We start from the raw sequence: 11,721 nt of genomic DNA on the forward strand, positions 1-11,721 counted from the left end.
CAAAAAGAAAACAGACAGGGAAGGTTATGGTGTCTTGTTTGTAGTATACAGTCCATGCAGTGCAATGATTACAGCCTGGGTGTTTCACATTTGACCTTTCACTTTGGAGTTCACTGGCTAAAGATGCAGAGTGTGCTCCATGCAAGACGTAAAGGAAGTATTTCAAGATACTACGCCTAAAAATAATAAGTATAATCTATTACCTCATCCATTACAGCTACACTTCTGTGAACACAAGTGTACAAAAATTGTTTGAGAAAGTCTCCATCTAGTGGACAACTGCGGCACTGTTGGAGACGGTAGTCATACAAGCCACCCTCACTAAGCTTCCTCCCTCAGGTAAGCTAGTGTAGTTACTGAGCTCAGTGCTAACAGTTTTGTTTGGTACACAGGTCAAATGTCTCAGCTAGGTTGGTACTTATATATAGTAAGATTTTACGCTGTTTATACAAAGTTCTACTGTGAGAGAACGACTGGATTTGGGTTGGATTGAGCACAAGAAAACTGCAGAAGACAGGAGAACAGGAAATTGGGAAGAACAAAAGGACATTATATTATGACTCCATCGATTTGTGTAAGTCACTGTAGTTACACCATCTCCAAATGCCCTACAGATGGCAATTTACTTTCAACATATTACACAAAACATACATGTTGCATAAACGTAGATAATTTTTTTTTGTTGCCTACGCATAAGCATTGCCTAAGCGTGTTGTATGAAAATGATTTTGTGTATTGGTGTATGTTATTGTGTCTGTTAATCCTGTAAACAAGAATTTCCTACTGATGACAAATAAAGAAATACATTTTCTTTCCGACGCTGCTTTTGGTTCAAATAAGCATGGTGGTACAAACCCGCCAAACAAATTGCACAAACTCCCTTTCCACCAGTCTTTACTGAGTTATACACTTTCACTTCCTCTTCTCCTCTCTTCCTCCTGTTCTACTTTTGCAAACGACTTATTTAATTCTCAGACACTTCCCTTTCTCAGTATTCTTCTATTTCTCTTTTTGGCCTATCAAGAACACCAACGCTACAAGTGCCTTTTTATTTTCCCCATTTCTACAGTACCTAGGAGGTTACAGTATGTGACCTAGTGTGAACCCAGTTGCATGTTGTGATTCACCTACTTGTGTCTGTTTTAAAGCTTAAGCAGAGCAGTCATAGACCTCTAATAACAAACAGTACTGCCTAGTACAGCAGGATTCAAGGTAAGAGTCTGTCATGTTTGGGACTTTTTGTCTAACAAAAAAATGGGTTCTGGTTTTCATTTGGTCATTTACTATGGATGATATTGTCATGACAACACATTGGTATAATTTTAGTTATTTACCCAATGAAATGTATTCAAATGAAATAGTACTTCTATATTTGCTTTTCAATGTCTTTTGATGTGTCTGTATTTCCTTGATGGTTGGGACAGTCAAAATGAGTTCAAATCCTCATCCAGCAACAGTGGGGACCTTGGAGCCAGTTTCTGAGGCAGGGCCCAGTGACAAGTACCCAGAGGATTCAGTACATTGGGGTTATGAAGACCTAAACAGTTCTGGTATGCTGCACATTGTATTTTGAAATCCAGAGCCTTGTACACCCTTGTCCACTTTTGTAAATGTGTGTTTTTGTGTCCAGACTCGAGCTTTTCCTGCATGACTACAAAGGAGCTTCAGCAGTACTGGAGAGCCGAGAAGCAGAGACTGAGACCAATCAAGCTACTTTTTGAGATTCCTTTGGCACGCACTATAGATCAGACCATATCTAAATATGTGGTAAGAACACTTTTGTACACACACATACATTTGCCACACAACACAAATGTTTTCCAGGATATTGCGTATAAGCTCTAAAATGTTTTAACTGGTCACATTAATATTTATTTGACATATAAATGATGAATGAATTGTTGTCAAACATATCACCACTTACCATCTGATTCGATGGGTTCCCTATACTCACATCCTCCTTTTTAGAAAGATGCAGTGAGTTGGCATTTCCAAATTGCAACAGTATTTCCAAATTGCAACAGTAGTGGGGTTTCACTGGTCAAACTAAATTCACCGCACATTTGATCGCCAGGTGTACCAGATTGTGGTGATCCGCTCAGGTAGCTACGATTCACATCGAGTGTCTGTGGAACGTCGTTATAGCGACTTCGCTCGCTTTCACCACCAACTTCTACAGGATTTCAACGAGGAGCTCGAGGATGTCAAACTTCCTAGGAAACTTCTAACCGGAAACTTCAACCCAGACTGTATATTGGAACGTCGTCTGGCACTCCAGGACTACCTAGGCCAGCTCTATGCCATTCGTTGTATCCGACAGTGCCGCCAATTTCTGGATTTCTTTACGGAGCCTGAGCAGAGACGTGCATATGGGCTTCTACGCGCAGGCCAGTTTGAGCTGGCATTGGAGCTGCTACATGTGGTACTGGACCTTCAGGAAAAGTTGGCACAGTGGTATAATCCAGTCCAGCTGGTGCCTACACAGTGTGCCATTGCTGTATGCCATCGGGACCTCGACGAACAAGTGACAGCGTTCGCCATGGGTCAAAGAGCTCTGCCTGCAGTGAGGCGTTATGGGATAAAACGCTATAGAGGACCGCTTTTGGCTATGCTGGTTGATTTGGGGTATCAGCTAGGTCGACCTGTGGCACAGTTGCAGGAAGAATGGACCCAAGTCAAGGATTCCGAGAGAGGGCAGGTGTCATTCCGCTCTTTGAAAGAGGTAGTGGTGCAGGAATTCATCTAAGTGAGATATGTTGTGCTTACCATAATGATCGCATCAAGCTTCAATTTGGTCTCTACACTCTCAAATGACAGTCTAATGCATGGCTTTCATAACAGTTACAATGAGGTTATTTTCCATTTTTTCATTTAAGGCTTTGAGTGCTTTCAACAGTTTGGAATTACAGTAGTTTTAATAAAAATGTCTAAAGATGTTAGTTTTTTTTACCATTTCATCTACTGTGTCAATTGTTTGTCGCAGCAGGTTTGAAACAATGCAACATGCAATAACTGAAAGCATAAAATATTGTTTATTTATAAGACTCTTCTGACTCCCAAACATGACATTTGGAAATGTATAAGACTAGGAAATGTGATCTTCAGTAAAAGAGAAAAGACAAAGGAATGGATCATGATACAGGTGTGCAGAATGTGTTCACAGTACATCATTAACAGAAAGATAAAATACCAATAAACAAGTTTGGAATGAGGAACAAAGTTAAAAGGTGGTGCAGATTAAATAGAATTGGACATGAATATAGTGTGAACATGTGACACTCTTGTTGGCTGAGTATTGTACCTTGGCAGATACATACCGAACAGAGTGCTGTGAAGGTGCAACAACCCTCGCAAACCAGCTCACAGACTTGGTCCTACAGAACTGAAGTTTCAAAAGTCCTTTCGTGGGAACAGTTGGTGGCTTTTTTACCATCCCAAACCAGCCTGCAGTTCTCACAGTTTGCCAGCAGCTCTTCCAATTATTTCAAAGCCAAAAGCAATAGGGGGAAGGATGTCTTATTTGGTGTCACACACACACACACACACACACACACAAACCCACACACGTCCTCAGGGTTCAGTACCCTCTCCTCCCTCTCTGCTCTTGATAATGCCATACTCTATGGCCTTGTCCAAGCACTGCTGGGCTGCCCTGGAGATGGACTCGTGCTCGGCAGCGCCCCCTTTGGCCAGGACAGAGAGGATCTCCAGCACCTCGCTCTCCATCAGGCTCTCGGCGAGGCCCCGCTGCGCCTCCATCAGGTTCATCACAACCACCGCGCCCCTGTGACGCAGGTCCTTATTGTCGCTAAGCAACAGGGCCTGTATGATCTCCAACCAGTGAGTGGTCTATGAAACAATGACCGGAAACAGAGAAAGAAGACAATATATAACTGCCAAAAAGGAAAAGGACAGCCCTAAAACTGTCGCCATCACTGGCCTCTGATTTGATATTTCGCCTAACATTCGACTCCAGTGTTGACATCCTCCGTACATACGCGGTTAATGGTTAAGCGAGCAGGTGTTTAATGGGGGCAGGTTGAGGGTGGGAGCTCACCGTCCCAGGAATGCGAGCGCACAGCTCAGGTTGCTCAGAGGTCAGCATGGCCAGGGTCCCTGAAGCTGCTCTCCTCAGCCTCTCGTCATCCTCCCCACTGTAGAGCACCAGCATCTTCAGACGGTCGTTCCCTTCCGCGAGGTACAGCTTCTGCACCTGCACAGGGGCCGCCCGACGACACACGGTCACCAGGGAACGGGATTCGCGCTTTGCATTTCTGCCTTGCGCATCTCCCAAACGCTCGGATGTGATATGATAGGTGTGAACATAATCCCTTCCTAATCACACAGCTTTTGCTAATCATGTCATTTTGGATCTGTTCTTTTCCAGAAAGGGATTTTTAGACGTACAAAAGGGGTGCAGTTTTTCCTCTAAGCCCTGTTTTCACACAGTTGTGCTACCACATGTGATGTATTAATGTGGTAACGTGTCTCACCTCAGTACTCAGAACCAGGTTGCACATGCATTCTGTAGCCGCGGCACGCACCAGGTCGTGCTCCTCAAACATGTATCCCTCCACCTTCGACACAGCCTTCTCCTTGATGATCTTCTGTCTGGTAACCAATGTAAAGTAGTACTTGTTATTATGGAAACTGTGCATTTATTAGAATAAATATATATAATTATTATATAGTTGTAAAATGAAAATGTATGTTTTTTTTTTTTTTTTTTTACTTTATCGCTCAGCATTATTACAGATTCTTAAAAATAGTTTTATTGTCTAAATTATCTGTCTGAATTATTGTCTAAGCTAAAAGCGAACAAGTTGAAACCTAAAGTACATTATTATTCAGGAGCCTGCACACAGAGGAATGTGGTTTTGAACCACATTGAGAGTGTTCTTCGGGCTGACCTGAGTCTCTCACTGATGCCTGCCAGGTTGGTGAGGGCCATGAGAGCCTCAAAGTTCTGCAGCAGAGTGCATTCCAGACAGAGCAGGCTGACAAGCGGACGCACCACCTCATAGATCTGGCGGCGCGGCGGCGGCGGAGGAACAGAAGGGGAAGTTCAGGGTTACAGAGACAGAGCTTCCCATGAGGCATTGTTAATTACACAAAGACATGTCTCCAGCAAACAGCTTTCAATTACCCGCCCTTCCATACCTTTTGTGGTTTTAGTAAAGAAATGAAAGAAGTGTAAAGATTTACAAACACTAGGTAAAACGGTTTCACAAAGGAGGAAAAAGATGACAAGGAGGGGGGTCATTGCTCACCCTCTCCCCAGGGAAGGCAATCTCAGGGTTGGATGTGATGGTGATCTTGGCCAGGGCCTGGGCAGCCTTGGTCCTTCCCACGTCTGTGCTCTCTGACACCAGGGGAAGCAGAGCCTGGGGAGGGGAAGGGAAGGCCGAGTCACATGCATGCTGGAGGATGACAGTACAGTATTTGAAACTAAATACTTTAGCTTGAGTCTAGTGTAGCATATTAGTTCCAGGCAAGATCAACCAAGCACAGGTTTGTATAGTGGTGTACAGTGAGTGAGAATCCTCACCTTTCCTCCACCCTGCGCCACCACGGTACCCCTGTCCTCCTGCCTCTCAACCACAGCCAGGAACACCCTGCCGGGAACAGAGACTTGGGAGTGAGGGACCAGACCTTTCACGCTGACAGTGAAAAGTGCCCACTCGTGGATTTCCTACCTGGCAATACACTCCCTGCAGCTCTCGGTGAGGGCAGGGCTCTCATGTTTGACCATGCACACCAGAGCGGACACCACGCCTGCCTCCAGCAGCTTGGATAAACGCTTCTCCACGAACGAGGGGCTGTCCTGGGACACAGAGACACTAGCCAGGGTCAGCAGAGCAATACCAGGATAGAAAAAAAAAATGGCCAAGAAATGTTAAACCGTGTGAGCGGATCACCGCAGGGAGCCAGTAGTTACTGTGCTGTACCTTAGGGTGTTCTTCAGGTACGTGCTGCTTGGCATACTTGGCCAGCTCCACCATTTGAGCATCTGGTTTCTCCACATCATAGCTGTTGGTGCAGTTCACCAGAGTGGAGCCCACTGCAAACAGCACAGTCTTGTCCTCAGACTGCAAGGAGAGGCAATTCTCAGTCAACGTCTGCGCACTGAAAATCCAAACACGAGCTACATCTTCCAGTACATTTGACGTACAAATGAGTTTGAGAGACTTTAAACCAAAGGGGCTCAGGTCATAAAACCAAAAGTGTGCAGAACCTTGGCAAGCTGGAACATGGCCTGGAGGGCATTCTTGTCCTCCACTAGGTCTTCTTTCACGTCAGCATCGAAGGTGAGGTACGCCAGGCCCTCAATCGCCCACCGCCGAGAGGTTGGGGGCAAAGACTCATTACACAGCCACCTGTGACGGCGAGGAACACGTTTAAGATGCATATTTGGAGCTGGGATGTGAGCCATGTGACAACATCGACGTTGCGTGACATACTTCCTGCACTGTTTGGCAAGTTTCAGCGTTGAGCCTTCCGCAAACTGCTTCATGCTGAAATCTGTACCCCCTGCTGACCCCAGCTTACACAAGCCCTGCACAACAAAAAAGCATCCACGCTCAGTCCACAAACACAGAACCATCCACACACAGTCCACATAATACAGTAGTGTGTCCTTGAGCAAACACGCATGTGACAACAATGGAAACTTGCTAAAGCACTCACCACAAGAGCCCTCACGCGTATCCGGTCATTCTCACTTTTCTTGTAAAGGTCTTTGAGCAGGGCCACCCCATTGGCTGTGATGAAGGAGGCCCTCTTTGCCTTGCCCGCAGCGTGGATCAGAGCCTCTACGGCCACCTGCTGGTGACAGACATCCTCGGAGGCACACAGAGCGATGACGGCGTCCATCATGCCTGACATCTCCAGGGTCCTGTTGCCCACATCGCTGGGTCCTTGCAGCAGCACTGACACAGTCTGAATGGCTCGCAGCTTGCTCTCCAGCCCGGGGCGGCTGAAGTGCTGCCTGCGTGGAAAAGCAACAACATACAAAGAATATACTAAGAAGGGGACTTGCTAAGTGTACATATGCGGATATGGCTTTCACAGTACTCATTATCGACAGCCATTTGCTTTTCATGTTTTTCATGTCTGGCAGTGTATTCCTGTCCAAGAAAACCACTACGTCCGACAAAAACCTTGGGCACAAAGACTTACTCGACATATTCCTCGCACAGTTTGTTAAAGTTCTCCCGCTCCGCGTCACTTTTGAGGTCCTCATACAGCTTGCTAAGTAGCACAGAGCAGCTCATGTGTGTGTTGTCTGTGAGGGGGGGTCCATCAGAGATGTCAGGAACAGTCCCCGCCACCTCCAGAATCTTCTTTAGCCCTGCAGAGGGACCCCACAGATACCATTCAGAGTATAAACAACAGACTATACACAAGTAGCCATGTCTACTACCAGGTAAATGGATGGCTTGACGGATACACGTATTAATCCGACAAGACCGGAACAAGAATCATGAATATCATGTATATGTCCCCAAGGGAAATTTGTGCTTGAATCCCAGACCGTTGAATGTAAGAGCATACAGATTGAGGAGGAACTCTTACCCTGGTCTATGACCCACAGCGTGAGGGTGTTGTCAGGGTTCCGTTGGGACTTGCGAGGCACCTGTTTGACCAGCAGGTTGAGGGCACTGTCCCGGCCTGGGCCAGACACGCTGGAGGCTGGCATCATGTCCACCAGGTGGCGAATCATGGAACGCAGCTCTCGAGATGGCTCTACGTCACATGCATACAACATGTCCTTTGTTGTCATTTAAAGCTACACACCGGGTCATATTATAAAATACATTCAAATGTGAGGAACGGCACCCCCAGTTTTTCTCTGAAGTTAAGCTCTTTCATCCAGCTTGAGTCTGATTGACAGTTTCACAAAATAAGCCAAGGAGGAAAGCCTGCCTTGCCGATGACAATTGGCTGCAACACGAGCTGAAAGATAATTGTCTGGAAAGTAGTGGACCGTACACCACTGGCACTGACCTCTATGTTATGCTTAACAACTCTCAGTGGGCCTCATTTATTTTCATGAAAAGAAAAATACCAATTATTCCTTGACAAGAGACCTTTATCCCAAGCAATTTATGATAGGCAATTTCTCTAGATTAAACCTTGTATAAGTCAATAAACTTACAACCGTCTTGGCATTTGGTACGTTTGTTTTGAGAACCTCTCACTTACCCTTTTCCCCACATTCAACTACAAACGAAACACAGAAAGCCACCTGGATTATTATGATCTCACCTGGAAGCATGGCCTCGTCCTTCCCTCTAATCTCCCTCATCATGCCTTCCGTTAGGGCCTCAAACATGACCTGCAGCAGGTGGCAGGCAGCCAGGGACACAGTGGATGCCCCTGAGCCCATGACATCACACAACTGCTCCATCCCCAACTCATTCACTATAGCCATGGTCTGGGAAGAGACAGACGTCAAATACGGTGCGTTATTACGTGGAACGGCAAGAGTACAGAAGCAGCTGGCGTTCTGATGAATGGCAAGAGCAGCATCTAATGCGGGGCAGACGAGGAATGATTTGTTTGAATGACCTTACAATGGAACATGTACTCCTTATCATCTTTGGTCGAACTCGATCGAGTCATGTCAGATCGAGTCATTTGATTCAGAGGAAGGCAGGACCCAGAGATTAGGACGGGACCAGGTACTCACTCTAGACTGGTGTCCTGTGCATAAGCCAACCATGGTCCTCAGAGAAGACAAGACCAGTTCTTCCTGATTTGAGCCCAGCAGTCTCTGGATCAGCTTCACCCCGTCGTTACGGAAGATCTGCTCGGCTCCCGCCTCCTCTCGCGACAACACCACCAGGTTCTGAGCAGCCTGAAGCAGAGGAATGGAGAACATCCCACAATCACGGTTGTGTTCCCGCAAGACCTGACAGATGGACCCCCCCCCCCCCCCATGGTTGGTTCCATACCTTCTGCTTGTCTGAGGCTTTCGCTGAGGCATCGAGAAGGAGAGAAAACATCTGCTGTACACGGGAGTCTGTGGAGTTCATCTGTATGGACTACAAAGCGTGAGAACAAAGGTCAGAACGTGAAATAAGAACAACAAGTTATCCTTTCGTGGAGGCATCTCCCTTAGACCAGATGGCAACGTCACCTTCTGCTGGATATGTGCTCCCATCTGCCTCAGCAGCTCCTGAAAGGCCTTGTTCTTGGGCTCCAGTTGAGCACATCTTTGAGCATCCATGAATGCTTGGTCAAGGCGCCCCAGTTTCTGGAGCGCTTGAGCTCTTCTGAACAGTGCTTTCACATCACCTGGGTCTGCATTAAGAGCTGATAAGGGGATGAAAGTGTGAGAAAGTAACAGATTAGCATTCCTGACATTTTTCAATTTATGCTGTCATCAAGTTCATTCACTGTTTTTCACACCTTTAGATGCGTCAGATTCTGCTTTGGTGTACTCCTCTAATTTGAGGTAGCAGGCTGAGCGGTTGCGGTGCAGCACAGCATTCTCTGTTTGGCTGTCGCTCAGCTTGAGCGCCTTGGAGTAACAGCACAGAGCCCCCTGCATGTCCCCTGCCTTAAAAAGGGCGTTCCCCTCTTCCTTTAAGGCAGCGGGGTCCTGAGTAAATAAAGTGCGAAAAAAGAGGGCTCGCTTTGTTTCACAAACGTCATAGCAGCAACGTAAACGAAGCATACAATATTGAGGGCAAAATTAATGTTACAATAGGATTATTGATTTGGTCTTGGGAAATGTGTAGACAGCTCGTTACCAATCTAATCCTCATTGCTAACGTAGGCTAAGTTGTCTAGGCAGGGTCTCCACTCAATTAGCTTACCTTATCTTTTCCGTTTAAACTCATGCTCACTCCAACAGATACACCCTGATAATATTATATGGCCAATCTGTAAATTGAAATGTTCCACGATTAATGCTGAAATTCAATTCAATTCAACTGAACTCCAAAGTTCAGCAACATTTCAGTTGCCACTTCGATGCTCTTCCTGGTGTTGGGAACACGATGATGACGTGTCAGGAGCAGCCCCGCCTTCAACACGCGCTGTATTACCGTAAAAGGCAGAGAGCAGCTCATGTTTGGAGATTGGAGAATGGAGATGGAGTTGAGCGGTTGACCCCTAATCTGCTCCGTACTTTATTTGGTTACACTCGAATGGCCATAAATCCGCACGAAAATACCTTCTTATTGTGTATAAATATGCATTTTTAACTATTCTAGAATTAACCGTACACCAATGTTTTACAGTAGTTAGTGGCAAGTACCACAATTATTTATTGTAGATAAGGACAAAATCGATTAAACAGGTGAATGGGTAGATTAAGAATTATATTAGGAAATACCCTTTTTTGCCATTGTGCACCAGTTTTATGCATATTTTAGGTTGCTTTTACCACAGTTAAAATGCAAAAAATTGAGTTTGGCATGGAAATGTCTGCAGCACCCCAGGGACATTCTCCTTGTTTAATGGGATTGCCACACACTGCCCTATTGTTTCGTGTCTTCTGTTGCCTTAGAGACAAGGGAGTTCCCTCGGGATTTTGTGCTCACGTAGGCTTACTGACGCTCTTCTATCGCCATGGTAGCGCTCTGTCTTCTTGTGGGTGTGGTGGGGAAAGAGGATCCCAGAGATCCACTGGGGGCAGGTGAAATGATTCTTTAGAACCGATATCACAGTGAGACCTCTTGCTCGACAAAACCACAGGAAGTCCATAAGCAACAGAACCAGCACCAAGCACCCATAGAGCATGATCACCATCTTCAAAATAGGCCTTTTGCTGGAGAATTAAACAAATAGTTGTAATCATTATTTTTCCATTCCCCCAAATTATGAGTTGCATACATGGGGAAGTATACTTCCCCATGTCAAATGTTTATGTATCAAAAGGATGGTAATACACAAGAGTCACTAAAGTCTGAGTCACTAAAGAAAACAAAAGTGAGCATGGACTGTAAGCATAAGCAATCAAAATACAAGCCTCAAAATGATCTAAAAACTGAAATGACAGAATAGGCTACCACACAAACAATACCATCTGTCTCTAAATTCTCCCAGACAGCTTGTTCATGCATAATACACGTTTCTGCTCTGCTCTTATTTTCACAAAACATATGATTATGAGGCGTGTGACTGTTGTCAACAAAACTAAGTAACCTTGTTTCCTCTCTGTCACTGACCTGTCGAGATGGTATTTTAGACTTCCTCTGGTGTCCGTCTGGCTGAAGTTCATGCTGTTCTTATACAGTGTTAGTGTACAGCACTGCTTGAGCCCCTGTCCCAGCCAGCAGCAATAGGACTGGGCAGGGGGCTCTGACAGGCGGGGGCAGTAAAACCCAGTGTGATGAGCACCCCAGCGGTCAAAGTATCCTTCACACAGCATATCTACACAATCCTATATTTTTCACAGGTTAACAAACTCTCACATTATCACCTTGAATTTTTGAATCTGTCCTTATAACATACTAAATTAAGTAATCCTTAGAACAGACTAGCTTACCATGTGTTGTTGAAAGCCTTTGATGCGTTTGTGCTCTCAGAGGCTCAGACTCATTTGGCAAGACTGTGGAGCAGCGAACTTATTAGGTCGTCCAGGGGCAATGCTTCCCTTGAGATATTGCCTTCATCATTTTCCAAATGCAAATTCTTGCTTCGTCTTTTATAAACTAGGCTCAGTAGGCTCAGTATTGAAATGTGATATCCTCAAGGTACAATTCATTA

General features: G+C 45.5%; 3 protein-coding genes across 4 annotated transcripts; 1 reads left to right on the forward strand and 2 right to left on the reverse strand.

The window, feature by feature from the left end:
* The first annotated feature begins 1,021 nt into the window (after positions 1 to 1,021).
* snx20 (sorting nexin 20) lies at positions 1,022 to 2,957 on the forward strand. 2 transcript variants are annotated; one of them, XM_084672339.1, is made up of 4 exons: positions 1,022 to 1,212; positions 1,425 to 1,550; positions 1,631 to 1,767; positions 2,075 to 2,957. In XM_084672339.1, exons 2-4 carry the CDS (start codon positions 1,430 to 1,432, stop codon positions 2,744 to 2,746), a joined length of 930 nt encoding a protein of 309 aa, XP_084528465.1. In that variant the 5' UTR covers positions 1,022 to 1,212; positions 1,425 to 1,429; the 3' UTR covers positions 2,747 to 2,957. The 2 variants fall into 2 exon arrangements, with proteins under 2 accessions (XP_084528465.1, XP_084528464.1); XM_084672338.1 differs by lacking the exon at positions 1,022 to 1,212 and having other exon boundaries at positions 1,399 to 1,550.
* A 56-nt stretch (positions 2,958 to 3,013) lies between these two features.
* unc45a (unc-45 myosin chaperone A) lies at positions 3,014 to 9,993 on the reverse strand. Its single transcript, XM_084672336.1, has 19 exons — positions 9,825 to 9,993; positions 9,415 to 9,607; positions 9,143 to 9,318; positions 8,958 to 9,047; positions 8,693 to 8,860; positions 8,269 to 8,437; positions 7,576 to 7,746; positions 7,180 to 7,351; positions 6,688 to 6,988; positions 6,462 to 6,556; positions 6,236 to 6,377; positions 5,949 to 6,089; positions 5,697 to 5,824; positions 5,549 to 5,615; positions 5,271 to 5,384; positions 4,911 to 5,026; positions 4,494 to 4,611; positions 4,058 to 4,213; positions 3,014 to 3,849 (listed from the first exon to the last, which is right to left on the reverse strand). The coding sequence occupies exons 1-19, from the start codon at positions 9,846 to 9,848 to the stop codon at positions 3,571 to 3,573; spliced, it is 2,820 nt and encodes a 939-aa protein (XP_084528462.1). The 5' UTR covers positions 9,849 to 9,993; the 3' UTR covers positions 3,014 to 3,570.
* A 145-nt stretch (positions 9,994 to 10,138) lies between these two features.
* Positions 10,139 to 11,505, reverse strand: LOC146258767 (protein shisa-like-1a). Its single transcript, XM_084672340.1, has 2 exons — positions 11,181 to 11,505; positions 10,139 to 10,780 (listed from the first exon to the last, which is right to left on the reverse strand). The coding sequence occupies exons 1-2, from the start codon at positions 11,381 to 11,383 to the stop codon at positions 10,516 to 10,518; spliced, it is 468 nt and encodes a 155-aa protein (XP_084528466.1). The 5' UTR covers positions 11,384 to 11,505; the 3' UTR covers positions 10,139 to 10,515.
* Between the last annotated feature and the right edge of the window lie 216 nt (positions 11,506 to 11,721).

Source organism: Hypomesus nipponensis, chromosome 14 (assembly GCF_054491055.1).
Source record: "Hypomesus nipponensis isolate SF chromosome 14, ASM5449105v1, whole genome shotgun sequence".
NCBI lineage: Eukaryota > Metazoa > Chordata > Actinopteri > Osmeriformes > Osmeridae > Hypomesus > Hypomesus nipponensis.